Raw genomic sequence first — 16,579 nt, 5'->3', positions numbered from 1 at the left:
GTAATATGTACTGATTGTATTATACTGAGAGTCAGTAATACAGCATGAAAAATTCATGTTGTTTTCCAGCAACTAATCCTGGAGTGGTATTTAGCTGCCTCACACTAATTCCACAGGTTGATTCAATTGTAGTGTATAACAGCTTGTAAAAAATTGCTCTACAGAGGAAAAATGTTTGCTGATAAAGAGGGAGGAAAAAAGTTTCCTGAAATAACTGACTCTGAAATTTCCCTTAAATGCCTCCAACTGCAGAGTATCACTTCTTTACGCTCCAATAATGAAAAAAACCCAACCAAACCAAACCCAAGCAAAACAAAGCAAGAACAAAGAACTAGCCAAGGGTAGACTAACTGTACTCGTTGTTTTCAGCTACGCTGATAATTTAATGAAATCCTGTGGTTTCTGGACAATCCTTGATGATAGTGACCTTGAAGCAGTTTAACCTAGTGAATTAACATTCAAATTTTAATTCTCTCTCTGACAGGTTTTGGGTTTGTTTGGTTGCAGAGGCAAGGAGTTGCCAAAGCAAATGATGAAGTAAAAGTATGTTAAATTAACATTTAAACAACAGCTTTTCAATAGCTGACATTGAAGAAAAAAGAGAAGTAACGTCTCTTGATGGTTTAAAAATACCTTTTCTCCCCTTTATTGTGGAAGCAATGTAGGATACAGCATCTTTCCTTTTTAAAGTTTAGTATCAATATGAAATTGTCATCCACATACATATTCTGATACTGTTTAGATGACTTCTCCAAGTGTAATTTTTTTTCTGATTTAGCTCCGTGGCTGATACCGTTTAGGATACTGTGACAAAGAACTGCTTGTTACTTTCCAAAGAAGCAAAGTTCTTTTGCTCTAAGACTCAACATAACTTCCTGTTCAGCTTCATAGGTGTCGTTAGTAGAGAAATTGTTATGAAAAGTTAAATTTACTGTTCATGGTTGGTTTTTGTAGGAAACTACCGAAATGCACACGATGTTCTTTTCAGTATGTATTCAGAGTTAAAGACCCAGAAGATTAAAATTCCTTCTGAGATGGCTACAAACCTTATGATTCTACACAGCTATATTCTAGTGAAGGTAAAGAATTGAGAAACTGAATTAGGCATAAGTTGCGGTTTCTGATTTATTGAACTGTACATGTGGGTGCTCTGTATACGAAAATTACATTGTCCTATAGGTTGTATCACAGAATCCAAGTGCATGCTGACAGCAAGCTTCAGGAAGACAACCTGTGGTTGTGTCTGCCTTTTTGATTAGCATACTCTTTTTTAAAGTACTGAATAATTAAAACCCTACATGTAGCTTCCTGTATTTCTTTTGCATACATAGTTACAAATGTTATGCTACTCGTACAATTACTATTATTATTAGCCGTAAGCAGATCACTGCTTTTCTGTAAATGAAATTAAGCAGGGGGCCTCCAATGACTTCCTGTAGTTAACCCGTGGCCCGTCAGGACACCCGCCAGCCTACACCAGCTTCTGGCCTCCCTGCCAGCAGCGAGGCAAGGGCGGGCAAATAGCGGGGCGAAGGCCAGACAGACCGTGCTGGGAGAGAGCCCCTATAAAGTCTCTGGTCCTTTCTGCAGCACACCGTGCACCTCTGCTCGGTTGTGTGAAAGAGCTGTGGGTGTGCAGCTCCCGGAAGGATGAACGCCAAGAGCAGGCAGGCTGCGCAGTTACTTTCTAAAGGCTGCCGTTATTCGGAGATGTTTGTTGTGTTCCAGACTCACGTGAGACGTGGTGATCACATGAAGGGAGCGCGTATGCTTATACGTGTAGCCAACAACATCAGCAAGTTCCCATCACGTAAGTGCCGACAGCACAGAAGAGCGTGCTGTGCTCTACAGGACGATTCGTTAATCGTTGCATTAGCAGGTCCATTCTCCTCCTGTGGTCCTGCAGGGCACGTGACCGCGTGTGACCACACGGTGCGCTCTGCCACCCTCCCCAGGGTGGCTCTCTGATAGTTGGCCTCCAGGACGGGTTCCTCACCAGCCGTTTAATCTGTTGTGACCCACCGTAACTGCAGAACTGAGCTGCCTGAGCCACACACAAAGTCTCAAGGATCGTATGTAACGAATGGATTGGTTCTGCAGCTTCATTAGAAAAAACTTAACTGATTTTTTTTGAAAGTACTTTTTGGGGACATGGAAAATGTGGACTTTTATACAGTGCAGAAACGCAAGGCGGTGAGAGGTGAAACCATGATTTTCTTGTATTCAGTTACAGGAATTGCACAAGTTGTGCAACTCTGTAGCATGAGGAAGAAGAAAAATACTGTCATTTTTTATCAGTACCTTTTTAGCCACATTAGCTCAAAGCTTTTTAACGTTAATATTGGTGACTAAATATTTCACATCATTGTTTCATTCTCTTACAGACATTGTGCCAATTTTGACTTCAACTGTAATAGAGTGTCATAGAGCAGGATTGAAGAACTCGGCCTTCAGTTTTGCTGCTATGCTGATGAGACCCGAATATCGTAATAAAATAGATCTTAAATACAAAAAGAAAATTGAAGCGATGGTCAGGTAAGCAGTGTTAACATGTACTTTCAAATGTACATAGTATCAAGGCTTCATGTATAATGCTATTTTTGCTCATAAAGCCTATGGGCTTCATCCTGTCTTCGTCTTATTTCACTGTCTCAGAGTTGGAAGGCTGAGAGCCATTTCCCCACCACCACCATCCCACCTGCTCTGAAAAGTAAAGGCTTTTCTGTTCCCTTGCATGCAGCAAACCTGAAATGTAGTGTTAGTGTAAAATGCTTCCCAACTAGCAGCAACATTTTCCATCTTGTCCATACAGGCGCAAGTGCAGCCACACAGCTTCAGTTGTTCTCCAGTTAGGAATGTACGTGGCAACTGTTCGCTGCTGCAGCGGTGTGCTCTTCTGTGATTTAGGCTACTGCCTAAATGGCCAAGATAAAAAAAAAAACCGTAAGGGCAGATGGAAAACAGATGAATTCTTAACATTTTCTTCCTTGTCTGAAGTTCTGGTTTTCTCCAGTATTTTGAGGGTCCGGGACTTGCTGAGCCCATAGGGGAAGTCTGGGTATTTATTAAGTCTCTCTGCTTGAAGCTATGTACAATTTATAGTGACAGGTACCTCCTGTGACAAGAAGTTCCACTGTGTCAAGGCTGGCCCCTGGCTAGTTCAATGTGATCCCTTGTAGCTTTCCTCTTGAGAGAGATCTAGCCTTTTCTGTGCCACTTACAGTTTTATAAACCTTTTTTTTTTTTGACATTTTTCCCTCTTACCAGTCATTATGTTTTCAGGACCTGAAGTCTTAGTTTACGTAGCTTATCTTTTATGGATGCTGATCGTTATGGCCTTTCTCCAAAACCCTTTTAAAGCCTTTTTTGGAAGAGGCAGGACCAAAACTACATATTGTCTTCAAGATGTGGGCAACCCCTGGATTTATATAGTAGCAGAATGACTCTGTGTTTCACCCTACCTCCTTTGCTTTGACTGTTTTTAAAGCAAGCTGATGTTTTCATAGCATGTATTATAATTGCAAGATCCTGCTCCTACGCCGCAGCAGTTCAGAGTCCATCATCTTACACATGGAAATTCTTTTCCAACAGGCCTTGCTTTGGCTTCCCTCCACCCTTGTATTTTCTTAGCACAAAGTTGTTCTGGAATTCTTTGAAGCTGACTCTGGCCTATATCAGTCTGAATAACATATACAAGCTGTGCCATCACGTTATTTTCCCTTGTATTTTATGAGCAGCAGGTTACCACAGATGTGTACTATGAGAACTGTTTATTCTGTTCTGTTTAGCATCTTAACCATTTTTTTAATGCTTGCAGAGTTCTTCCCTGTTACCCGTTTGTTAGGAATCTTACAACATTCCAGTAAGATTCTAAAATACAGTATCAAATGCTGAAAGCCACGTTGACTTGCTCCTAATCTATCAGTCAGGTTTACCCGTACCTCAGATTTCATTAAGTGGAGACAAAGGAACGGGCCACTGCAACATGCCTGGGCTGATAAAAGGAGAAATTCAGCTTTCTACAAAGTATCAAGATAACCAAGGAAACCATCTGTCTGCCTCCAGACAGTAACTCCAAGGTTACTAGGCCAAACATTAGAAAGGATATATCCTCTTCATTGGAAAATACACTAAAAGTGGATCCAAACTCTTGATCTCAAAGTGTTCCATAGAAGATTAAGCATGAAAGCTTGCAGAAGAAATCTAGAAAAAGGTCTCCCCCCACCCCCTCACGCCAGGTGCTGTGATGTCTGGATCAGGACCAACAGACACTTGGGCAAAAACCAACCTGTGAAAGGCAGCGGTACAAGCTGCATTGGCCCTCCCCAGATGCTAGTTTTACTTCTTGTTACTTCAACTGTTTGTGGCCACTCCTGCACAGAAAAACACTGAAATAGAAAAACCATAGCTTGATATTTTATACGTATAGACTATGAGTTTTGAAATCTTTCTAAGTAGTGTTACCTGTTACAGCTTTAAAAAGGTTATATTGTTTCAAATTAGATAGAAAATGACCTGTTCCTGAGTTTACAGAATTGTGATGAAGCTTGAGTGGTAGTTAGAATTAATTATCTGGTAGAATACAAAATAGAAACTGGAAGCTATGCAAGTAAGCATCAAAGGCATTGGAAAACATCTTCGTTCAAGTTCAAAGCACTTGAGGTTTTTATTCACATTTGTATCTTACTCCTAGGCGTCCAGACACCACAGAGACAGAAGAGCCAACAACAGCCTGTCCGTACTGTGCATTCCAGCTCCCAGAGTGCGAACTTTTGTGTCCTGGCTGTAAAAACAATCTCCCATACTGTATTGCAACTGTAAGTGTCTGCCATGTTTTCCAAAGCTTTTCTCTCCTAAAAAGAAGTTTGTCTGAACATCTTTGGTTTGCTAGGAGTTTCAAGCTAGATGTTTTTGTGGGTTTGTTTGGTTGGTTTTTTTTCCCCAAGCTGCACTATGACAGAGTGTCCTTAGTTGCCACCTACAAGTTGCAGGCACTTGAGGGTGACAGTAGAATCACGAAGTGGTTCTGAAAGACTTTGGCTTCCTGAGAAGGCAGGTGGTGTACCGGGACTCCCTTCAACTGCAGCACACCCGGTGCCCTTTGGAGGACAGACAGGACTGTGCTTCCCAGCTCAGCCCTTTGTGTAGGTGCTGCAGTGCTCAGAGCAACGGTGGCAAGAGATGGCAGCCCTCCTCTCTTCTTCCGTGTACAAGAGCCGTGGGAGGGCACAGCTCTCAACCCCTGAACTCCAGGCTGCCAAGACTTCAAACAAAAACACCCAACAACAAACCACTTAAGGCCCTTCCAAGGTTTAGTAACCTCAGCATTTCTTACATTACTGATCCTCACAGAAAGGAGAGAGAAGTTCTACCATTTGTTTCAGGATGATTTAGAGTGTACTGAACAGGTATGGATGGGGTACGTTTCCTAGTGGAAAAGCCATGCATCCTACTGTTACCAGCATGAGTACAAAATCTTTATACTGAGGTTAGCTACTGTATAACTAACAGACTCTGTTTTTACCATGTTCAAGTGATTAGTTATACTGGAATTACAGAAAAAACAAAATTTACTTGAGCAAGAATCAAATGTTGGAATTAACATTCTTTATTAAACTAAAGAATTAAGTCTTACAAAAAATATTAATAGCAATTAATCTATTTTTTTACTCTATTGGTTTAGCAGAGTAAGATTACCAATATATTTTAGAAGTAATATCTTAAAGAAAAAAAGCAAGGCTTTTGAATACAGCTTTAAGAGCCAAACATAATGTACATAATTGTATATATATTCCATGTTATTTATTTAGGCTCTATCTTGGTTATAGTTCATTTACAACACAAGTATTTGTAACATCATTAGGAATGCAGCATTTCCACCTTTGAGAGTCAGTGTCAAAACAGTCTACTGTTGCATATTGTATTAAGAGCATAAATCTCTCATCTCTAAATGTAGTTCAACATGCTGGTGTGTTTTTATGGTATTGAAAAAGTACACATGGATTCTTGCTTCTAAAAGCAAATTTAGTGAACCATACCAAAAAGAGAGGAAATAATTTCTGTTTAAAGAGGCAAGTACCAGGCAGCCGCTACGTTCACAAATGTGACCGTGTTGAATGCAACCTCCTGGACTCAGGTGACATGCAACATCAAGTCTCTGTAGATGTACATACATGTCTAGACACAGCACTACAGGTAACATTTTAGAATCACCAAACTAAAAGAATTTTTAAAATTGTAATTCAATGCAGTCTTAGGTTTCTTTTTTAAAAAGAGCAATGTGAATTACAATGAAAACACTGCATCTCACCGAGAGCTCCTTTCCTAGTTACAGAATTTACACAGTAATCAGACTAGAGTTAACACGACCATGGGTTTGGGTTTTTAATTGCTCAGTCCTCAGAAAGCAGTTGCTGAGACTTTTTCACAGCAACAGGTACAAAACAAAATGCCCAGCGCACTGGGACAGCACACAACCCCTTAATTACTTGCGGCTTTTGCGTGCAGGGTCGACATATGGTACGAGATGACTGGACAGTCTGCCCACACTGCGACTTTCCTGCCCTCTATTCAGAATTCAAGAAGTAAGTTGGGGTATTTTCTTTTCCTTTTCTGTTGCACAATTCCAATGTTTGTTCATATTTTAGCAGCAAACTGTTTCATTTGGTATTAAAAACACGTAACAGCTGGGGTGGGGTGGAAGAGGAACACCACTTACTCGGTAGTTCCATCTAACCTACTCACAGAACATCGCTTCAGCGTGGAACGAAAACCGCAATAAAGAATTCGGCCAGAGATGCAGGGCTTCAGCAACAGGAACTGTCCTGAAGGTGGACAGGGGGAGCTTGTGCAAGCTCTCAGCTCCTTCCAGGAAGGACACCTGATATGGGGGCAGGGCGAACAGAGGCACAGCAGCAGTCACCAAAACAAACAGAATACAACAGAAAAATAGGTATAGGCTAAGGCAGCAATCACCTCTTGTCCCCAGTAATCATCTGTGCGAGAACGGGACTGGATAGCTGTGAAGCTCCAGGAGCTTCATGTTTAGCCCAAGTTCCTCTGTATGTTTCAATTGCCAAATTTTCCTCATGGCAAAGAGTATCAGCCTTCCCATTGTGATGTTAATTCTCAAATCTTAAAAATGAACAAACCAACCTTTGCTCGGCCCGGACTGAAGCGGCCATTGCTCGAGCCTGCATTTGTTACATGAAACAGATCAGAACTTTGCTGTACGCCTTCTGCCTCGGGGCCAGCTGCTCCTTTTAATTCTAACATGTTTTTATCATTTGCCCATCACCCTTCTTTTTAAAACAGCATGTTACAGACTGAAAACATATGCCCGATGTGTTCTGAAAGGATTGACATTGTTCATCTTAAGAAAATAAACGACTGCACGCAGTACCTCAAACCAGAAGACGGGGACCAATAAGCTCAGGTATGTGCTAGAACCTGTATTATTTTACTTAACAGGGCTCATTCTAGGACGTCTAAGGAGTTTTTCCCAGCCAGGGAAACGCGGCATTCAAGAGTCTAACTCACAGCCTGGCTCTGCACCTCAGGTGGTACAGCTGAGCCTGGGTTCTCCATTTTCCCTCAGGCACACAGACACCAGTATGTTTTGCTACTGCAGCCGACCTGGTTATTAAATCATTCCAGTTGTGAGGCTTTAAACTAGTCTGCCTCTATGATCACACCGTCACCTTCACCACGTTCTGGTTTGGAACGTGTTCCTGAACACCAGTTGTGCTTCAGTAGCAGAGAGAACAGTTTCAAGATCTCCACATCCTCAGATCCTTCTACAGATCTACCAATGAGCATAGGAAGAGAGAGATGCAAAGTAGAAACAGATCAAAATGCAGGTTAAGGACCTTAGCCTCTGTGTTTAACAAAACATGTCACAGGAACATAGCATTGGCTTGAAGTAAGAGTATCTCAAAGAACAAAACCACTGCTCCATCTATACCACACACCTGGATCCTAACCTTATTTTTGTTAATTTCCCCCCCTCCCCCCCCAGTCCGAGAAAACCTTGTAGTTTGCCATCACCGTCTTTTTACCTTGGGATATGACTAACCACCTCTGTTTATTTTCAGAACTGCATGTGTTGTCTGGCAAGCAGCAAGGAAAGCTTCATCACTAGATTACACATCTTTTCCCTACCAGAATGTAGTAACAACAACAAACATGTCACTTCTATTTTGTCTATTTAGCTTTTGATAAATTTTGTACTTTGATTTATTACAGTAATAAAAATTATTGATGATTATTCTTACCAAGCAAAATTTGTGTTTTATCTCCACCGAAGACAAAACAAGGGGCATTCTGTGTTTTGTAAGTCACAAAAAAACCCTCAGCATTATCTTTTTCAAGATCAGTTCTGAACTTTTACGACTATTTTCTATCAAACATTTCTTACACTGAAGATACAACTCACACGCATGGGCTCCTCTAGTTTTGGAGCTAAATCCCTCACTGTTGTTCTGTGTCTCTAACTGAAAAAAAGGGCAGTTGTAGGAAAAGCACATCCTGTACACAAAGGAAAGCCGAAACCTTGGAAGAGAGGGAGAGACAGAACACTCCATGACTGTAACCAAAACTTTTTGAAAAAGACTCCTGTGAAACGTTTTATTGTTATCTGATATACCACTTAATTTCTATAATGTACAAATATGCAATTTAGGTTTGGGGTCTTTTTTGCATCATGTAGTATTTACAAGAGTTCACCACATAACGTCAGGGGATTTATTTAAAAAAAAAAAAGAGAGTAACGGGGTCCTAGGAAGACTTTGCATAAACATCAGGTAACTAACACCCTATTTTCATCATGTTTCATGCACCCTGGTGTTTGTTGCACAAGGGTATTTATAGGTTGTAGCACGTTAAGAGTAAGTACAGCACGGCATAGTGTGAGAGTACAGTAGCTACATCACCTCTATAAGAGGAGCATTTTCAACACACTGGTTCTACTTTCCCAGCTCCAGCAATGGATCTGTTTCATGTTTCTGCCAAAAGTTAGATAAGCAAAGCTACATCCAGAGCAAGATTTTATTCTGCTTAATGTCTTGTTTTCTCTTTTCTCTTCCCTTCTTTTTTTGTTGTTTCTTCATTTTTCTCTCTTTTTGGCAGCTTGGAAGACTTAGGGGTTTTTTTCTGCAAACAGAACATAGACAGTTCAAAATCCAACTGCAACCTGACAAAAAGCGTAAGTCAAAATGCAATCAGTATTAAAAGAAAAAAACTCTCTTCTCTTCCCCTCCCATTTCAGGTATGAAGTTTTAAAACACCATGGAGAGTACAGACTCGACAATATTCAGTCTTAATGGCCTGATCTGGCAACACATACAAAGGGTGTGGCTGAAATTGTCATCTGTGATAACCCCATGCAAAGGCCTGTGGTTGCTCCTTACCAATGGCACCGTCCCCACCAACACCTAAAATATTACAAAGTTTGGGAATTGGATGCAGTATTCAGGGGTGTACAGTGATGTCTCACTTTGGTCTAACGTTCAAGCAGAAGGCAATGGATGGAAATAACATCATAGACTTTTTTAATTTAGAAGTTGACAGATCATGTATTCAGCATCTACTAGTCCACTTCCCCCCCCTCCCCCCTTCAGATGTTACAAGTCCCAAAAAGGTAACTTAAAAAACCAGAAAGCAGTTTACTGTGGTAGTTTAACACTGAGGAAACTGTCACCTTAATCATTGCGTCACTTTCAACAGTATCTTTCTCATCCTCATCAGACTGGATCTCTTCCACATTCAGTTCTTCATTCAGTCCCAAGGCTGATGCAGACCCCGACTGCCTTTTAGATATCTTGACAGAATTAAGTGAATATGGAGTCAGATGTGCCTCCTTGTTGTAGGCACGTGTAAAAGCTGCTTTGACCTGTTAGGTTGGAAAGGAACATGATGAGCGTCAGGTTTGGAACTGTAGATGAGAAGGTTGGTTGTTAGCTAACCAGCTCTTGGCTGGAGGTTCCACATCATCTTTCCTTCGCAAAGATGTGACCAAAGATATGCAGAAGAGGACACATTCTCAAAAGGACACAGAAAGCATCTACAACCTCTATGGTAAGGATCATTTTATCAAAGTCCCACATAATCCTCAGCTAGAGCATACGTATCTTCAGATGCTTCTTGCTTCGGCCTCCAGCAATTTCAGCACTGTTGTTCTGCTGCTGTCTAATCCAAGTCCCTTACGCCGAAGCCACCCTCCGCAGCACTGAACACCTGCCACACTGGAGCAATGTATTCAGACTAGGGAAACGCCCAACAGCAGCACAGGTTTACTTACCAGCAAAGAAGAATCTTCTCGCCCAGAGTACTTAACCTGGGATGGGGGACATCATGGTTCAGATCTCACACCTGCCTAGTTTGTAACAGGGACTTGAGCTTAAGCTCACCTGGTACCAGATGAGGGTCCCAACCACTGAAGCGGGCTAGCTGGGTACTGGAGGAGCACCCCACGAAGTCCCCCCAGGTCTAGCAGCTCAGTCTAACTGGACTGTGAAAGATGCAAGCTGCAAGCCAGCCTCTCACCTCAGTGCCCACGCTGTAACAAATACAGTTGTGTGTGGCTCCTCCTTTACACGACGGTAACAAAGGCAGCGCTATGCACGAAGGTGACACAGCTTGTAGCCGGGAGCTGGCTTGCAGAGAGGTACCAGCTTTCCCTGTCCCTTCTGTGTTCCAGTTCTGTGCCCAGGCCCCAGCCAATGCCCAGTGATCCCTTACGCCAGGAACAACAGGTGTAAGACTCCTGAAATGAGGCCCAGCCTAACCATCTCTAGGACATACACCTCAACTTTTAGTAGTATGTTTGGCAGCTGCACCAACTTCAGCCTTTCAGCAGCACATCAATACCACAGCTATGAATCTAGAATCGCTTTTTAAAGATATGGAAGAAAAGGAAAAAATTCACTGGTAAATTTTACCTTGGGATCCAGCTTTGAAAAAGGACTGGGTTTGCCTCCCCATGTGCTTATTTCCATGATATTTTCAACATCTTCTTTCACCAAGCAGTAAGAGTCCATAAATGTTACAGCTTCTTGTACACCATCTGCTCCAAAGTCTTTCAAGGGCTGGACAAGCGCGTCTCGCAAGTACGGCAAATACTCCATATTTACTGTCCTCTTGCCTGTCTGGGTTCTTTGTCAAATTGAAAACAGTAAGTAAATGTGCACAACCACCACCCCTCGCTTTTGAACACGAGCAACCTGGAGGTAAGGCCCCTGGCAAAGGGGTAAGCAGCTGCCTTAAGAGTTGTACTGTGCTGTTCCTTCTGCCATACCTGCGTTAGGGGTAACTGATGCAAGGTGTGCAAACACTGAGCAGTCTGGGGAAACACATCCCTGACCGAGAAACAACAGCTTCGGGGGCGGGGGGAGTCACAGGACTGCTGACTATACTAGAAGTGTTTGCAGTCTGGTTGTTGTCCTGATCAAGTGCTAAGAAAGCGTCACCAACAACATACAAGCATATTCACAGGATATACACTTTGTACCAAGCCCAGCAAGGAATTAACAGTAGGTAGCGAACTACATGAGAACTAAATACCCAGTATTGATACAAGCCAGAAGAGAAATGCCAGTACTACCTGAGGCTCATGTGCATTGCCAGTTCTTGAACAATACGATCGTGTTTGCCTGTGGATGAAAATTTCCCCAGCCAGCTGGGAAAGACAGGAAACTGGGTCATGTGACCTCTCATCAGCTCCCCTGGGAGGACGCTTGCATAAATACCCTGAAAAAGTAGCACACATGCCAAAAAATCACCATGAACTAGTCTCACTGACCCCACAACATACTACCCTGCTTGTCTGCATGAAAGCGGGTAATCAATACCGTTCCGCAGTAAAAACAGTTTGTTTTAACAAAACTCTTTTTTGGTTCCTTGCTTCTGTTCAACCCCTCTTAGGTTACACCTTCATCTCTTGTACCACATTCTAAGATGTCTGTAAAATTACCTAGGTTGTAAAAGCCATTAAAGGAAAAAAAAAGCAGCCTGTTCATTTCTCATGTCCACTTTAGAGTGCAGTCAAACAGCTGACTTTACACAAGCAAGTGCTGTAACCTGCAGGCCGACAGACATGGTAAAGGAGACATTTCCAACGAACACCACGAATCTACAAAAAATCAGCTAACAAATAAAAAAAAGCTAACAAATCCTAAGCCACTTCTCTGCTTGGACCCACGCCAAGCAGGGGGGTGAACTCTATGACCTCCAGAGGTCCCTGCCAATTTAATCTATGACGCATCCTCTGATGCCAGTCATAATCCTTTAGGCAAGTCTTGTCGATGTTTCAGTGACCATTAACAGAAGCACAGTGACAAAGCTTCAGCCTCCTGTGCTTTGGGAGAAATACTGGCCTGGTGAGAGGGCGGGATAGGAAGCACATAAATAAAACAGAATAGGCTTGCAACTGCACATCAGAAGTGACAAGTGCCATGTGCTCCTGTGCTTTATAAAGAAGGGTCAAGCTTTTCAAAGTTTCAGAAGACTTCATTTCACAATACAGCATGTGCTCAACAATACGAATACAGGAAACTGCTCCACCCACCAGCAGAACAGAGAATACTGCATGAAGTGTGAACCGTACAGGTCATAAAGTTAATCTAAACCTCAGTGTCAAGGGATTGGTCTTTTAAACTAACACCCATAAAGCACACAAAATTTTGAGTGTGAAGTGCTCACCTGTGTTGGAAGAAGATTCCAGTTTTGCTTGCTACGAACCTGTTTGTCCACAATATCACCATCACATATACTATCAGCTGCTCTACTCAGGAGCATCAAGTACTTTTTCAGATTTCCTCTGGAAAACAAAGTTGACTCTTAGAAAGCAGAAATATCCAGATAACTTTTAGTCTAGTTTTACTCCCCGACACTTAAAAGCCTACATCAGTTTAGGGTATGGAATAACTCACCCAGCGGCAGCTGGTTTCACATGTACATAGTTCTCCTGGACAAAGAGAGGCGCTAGGGAATAATCATGGAAGAAAAGATCCAATTTGTCTGTAAGAGACATACGAGCAACCTCCTCTCCAGCAGCAAAAACCTTCCGGACAACATCAAAAGGGCCCTAAGGAAATGATATTTCAAGAAGTCAGTGAGTTACAGGTCAACATAAACAATAAAGACAGAGCACAACACCAACAAAATTACTTCAGATTAGTGATGGTACCCAACAGTGACTCGTCAGTATCAGTACAACTTAACATTCAGTATTACCTTCCTAGCACTTTCCCAGTTTTCAGAATCGTGTTTTACTTCCAATATTAAGAGAACTATCTCCTAAACAGAAGACTTGCGATGAGAAGTATGAGCTTCATAACTGATCTTACATAAGACAGCAGTACATCAAAATACACACTCAGTCCTGTATTTACTGCTCCTCTTCAACTATTTGTGGCAAATCTGACAGCTCCCTGCATCTCGAGCATCAGTGCTTTAGTTCAGGAGATGCCTATAAAGCCTAGTGATTACATCAGAATACGACAGTAAAAGCCAATCCAGTATTTTACACTTACCAGTTTGATATCCTTTTTGGCTCTGCTGGCATCTGTTTTAGCCTCATCATACGTCAGTGATTTATCTTTTGCACACCACATGTTAAGATTATGTAAAACCTAAAGAACAAAATTGACAATGTGGTAGCGTAACAGCATTTAAATTGAAGAGACTAGTAGAAGACAGCCTGATCTCTACACATAAAAACAGTAATACTGTTCAAATACTAAGCTGAAGCCAAGGACTTGTACATGATGTGCTATCCAAATGGACGCTGCTGCTGAATGGGCACAGACCTGTCTGATGTCCTGATTTGCTGCCAGGATTATCTCTTGCATAGCAGGTGGTGGAATTTTTAAACCTTCTTTAAATGCAATAGACATCATGGCACCCTGTAATATACAATTGAGGAAGTGTCACTAGAGAATTCCTGTGAAGTCTTCCCCCTACAGAACATATTGACACGTCTATGAAAGAACATCACCGTATTTTTCTAGTTCTTTTATAGAATGTATAATTTAAATTTTCGCTCTTAAACATAAGGTAATCCCTTGTCACTAGTGTAGGAAAAGTACAAGATCATTTAAAAAAGAAATTTTTGGATATATTTAAGATTGAATTTTTCTTCCCAAAGCCTTTCAGATTTTAGAATTCAGAATCCATTTTGAAAGGCAGTTACCCACTGAGGTGACCCATTAAGTTTTATGTGATGTTTCCAATTCCGTGTAAGTTCTGCCACGTGAAGACAGAAGTTCCTGATGGTAATTCAGTACAGCCCATACAGCCACAGCCTTCTTACCTTAATCTGTTCTAGACGAGGTCTCTGAAAACGAAGATCAAAACAGTAGTGGACCAAGGAACGAATTTTAGGATGGTTGCGATCGTTACACATACAGATGATTGGTATCTTTGTGTGTCTAATCAAACCAATCAACTCCTGTGATTTAAACACATTACAACAATTGCATCAAGTAACTCAATTATTAAAACGTCATACCAAGCATTCTCCTGGTTTATTCCCTGCCTTAAATCAGATCCTTGACAAGTGCAAGTCTATAATAAACTCCTACTGTAATCATATTTATACAGAGTGAAAACCTAGCCCCTCTCCTACTTTTTTGCTCGCTATTCGATTCAGCTGCAGTAAGTCTGCTGTCTCCCCACTTCCACTATCTACTTTGAGCAACCATGTTTGGAACAGTCTTCATGAACCAATGAAGATCAACAGCCCAGAGTACAGCTGTCCACCGGCAGAACTAGATTCACTCGTCCAAAGGCCGGTTTGACCAAGCCCATGCTCAGAGGGAGCACAAACCTCCCTGACTGCACCCTGCCGCACACAATGAAGCAGCAGGAAGTAAAAACATCAGCTCTTCCCTATCCAAAGAGCTCAACCCCGAGGCTTCCGCATTATTAGGCTTACCAGAACAAACTTTGCCTAGTCTAATTAAGGTGAAGTTCAGTTTCATATTCCTGCAATGCAAGTGTCTGCACACCTGAGCTAAAGATCTGTATGCCCTTTACTGTCAAAGTACTGTATGTGACCATAGGAAATCTTCAAAAGGTAAAACTGGAGCTGCTAAGGAAAACAAAGGATAATACTGCCTATGCCGCATTGTTTACTCAGTGTTACTGCCTACTGAAGAGAGCAACTGTCCCAGCCAGATTACAAACTTCCTGCTGCAGATAGATGTCAGCTACAGAGACCTTAGAATAAATTCCCCTGTCCAGGAAAAAACTTAAGTTCACACACCCAAGTTCATCACTCCAGGTTTCTTTTACAGAAGTACCTTTCCCCTCCCCCCCTCTACCAATGCATAACTCTTCTTACACAAACACAGACTTCTAAAATAGATCAGAGAAACTGTACTCTACAGAGACTTTCTATGGACCATGGGTTGAGGACAGTAGACTGGCTTGAAATATTTTGTGCTATATATGGTATGTACTCTTAGCAATGGCATTAGCTAATAACTATAGCAGTTTCACCTGAATCCCTCCTCTGTCTTCATTGCCTGCCATACCATCCACTTCATCCATGATCAATACATGTTTCCCGCTAACTGATGAGGATGTGCCTGAAAATGAATATGAACAAGAAAATGAAATGGCAATAAGATAGGTTCTCGCTCAGAGTTTTACCCAATGCTTTATAGGTTAGGTAACCCCATCCTAGACAACTGAGGTGGTGACAAATCTCTTGCTCTGACTCCTGATCACATGAATCTCCTACATTCACAGAACAGAACTGACTACAACCTCGTGTCATCTTCCAAGAGACAGGTCTCATACAACAGAAGAGCAACTGCAGAGTTCTTGAGTAGTCTGTGCAGACTGATGACTGATTCGACTAATACCAGGATATAATTCTACAACTAAAGATGAGATAAAACAACCTACTAAATTAAGCTATCCCTATCAGCGAGATCCCTCCACATGATGAGCAAGTTAAATTCCTAACACTGTTTGTTGTACAATAAGCAAGCTCTGTCCCTCCTGTAACCGGACTCTTAATATAACGAAAATCTTCCTTCAAAGAACAGACATACCAGAACAGAAGTCTTTGATGCTGGTGTTGTTAAGCGATTCGGCAACTACTTCCTTCAGACTGTTCTTACTGCGAGTGTCACTAGCATTCAGCTCCACATAGCTGTACCCCAGCTCCTAGTCCAAACACACAAACCACACAAAAAATGAGAACACACATCAGTGAAAGAGCATATGCATATTCAGACTTAGAAACAGTATTTCAGAGTTCCAGAAAAAAGCTCTTACACAGCACTGTTTCCACTAATTTGTGGCTTTGATTCCCTCCTCCCCTTAATACTCCTTTTCTCTTACACCTCAAAAATATTTGTAACCACACACAGAACAGACAGGCCCAACTAAGAACTGGGAATTGGGGGTGGGGGGGGTGGGGAAGGCTTGCAGAGTTAGTGGCACAAATTTAGTCCTGAAAGATTAACAGAACTACCACCAAGGATAAAAACAGAACTACGAGCCAAGACTGGCTAAGCTCCATGGTATTTCCAGCTGCATATCAAAGTCTTATGCAGAAAGAAACATGCCA

At 41.8% G+C, this 16,579-nt stretch overlaps 2 protein-coding genes across 4 annotated transcripts in view; one reads left to right on the top strand and one right to left on the bottom strand.

The window, feature by feature from the left end:
- The window catches only part of WDR19 (WD repeat domain 19), a 47,139-nt gene extending 37,456 nt beyond the window's left edge, over window positions 1-9,683 (top strand). The window contains exons 31-37 of one of the 2 annotated variants that reach the window (XM_055797218.1): window positions 955-1,079; window positions 1,729-1,810; window positions 2,385-2,535; window positions 4,694-4,817; window positions 6,508-6,584; window positions 7,315-7,435; window positions 9,266-9,683. In XM_055797218.1, the coding sequence (XP_055653193.1) occupies window positions 955-1,079; window positions 1,729-1,810; window positions 2,385-2,535; window positions 4,694-4,817; window positions 6,508-6,584; window positions 7,315-7,429 (674 nt within the window). In that variant the 3' untranslated portion in view covers window positions 7,430-7,435; window positions 9,266-9,683. Of the gene's footprint in view, window positions 1-954; window positions 1,080-1,728; window positions 1,811-2,384; window positions 2,536-4,693; window positions 4,818-6,507; window positions 6,585-7,314; window positions 7,436-8,093; window positions 8,273-9,265 lie in introns of those variants that run through there. The other variant, XM_055797217.1, reaches the window with a different exon arrangement.
- RFC1 (replication factor C subunit 1) overlaps window positions 8,612-16,579 on the bottom strand; it is a 43,004-nt gene continuing 35,036 nt past the window's right edge. For both annotated transcript variants that reach the window (XM_055797219.1, XM_055797220.1), the window contains 11 exons: window positions 16,059-16,173; window positions 15,499-15,587; window positions 14,309-14,446; window positions 13,806-13,901; window positions 13,530-13,628; window positions 12,927-13,081; window positions 12,697-12,814; window positions 11,600-11,745; window positions 10,938-11,151; window positions 9,698-9,889; window positions 8,612-9,150 (listed from right to left, as the gene is read on the bottom strand). In XM_055797219.1, the coding sequence (XP_055653194.1) occupies window positions 9,055-9,150; window positions 9,698-9,889; window positions 10,938-11,151; window positions 11,600-11,745; window positions 12,697-12,814; window positions 12,927-13,081; window positions 13,530-13,628; window positions 13,806-13,901; window positions 14,309-14,446; window positions 15,499-15,587; window positions 16,059-16,173 (1,458 nt within the window). In that variant the 3' untranslated portion in view covers window positions 8,612-9,054. The remainder of the gene's footprint in view (window positions 9,151-9,697; window positions 9,890-10,937; window positions 11,152-11,599; window positions 11,746-12,696; window positions 12,815-12,926; window positions 13,082-13,529; window positions 13,629-13,805; window positions 13,902-14,308; window positions 14,447-15,498; window positions 15,588-16,058; window positions 16,174-16,579) is intronic.

The sequence above is a fragment of the Falco peregrinus genome, chromosome 2 (genome assembly GCF_023634155.1).
Source record: "Falco peregrinus isolate bFalPer1 chromosome 2, bFalPer1.pri, whole genome shotgun sequence".
Taxonomy (NCBI): Eukaryota; Metazoa; Chordata; class Aves; order Falconiformes; family Falconidae; genus Falco; species Falco peregrinus.
Note: the sequence above shows the minus strand (reverse complement) of the source record. Positions and strands in the feature narration are given on the sequence as shown.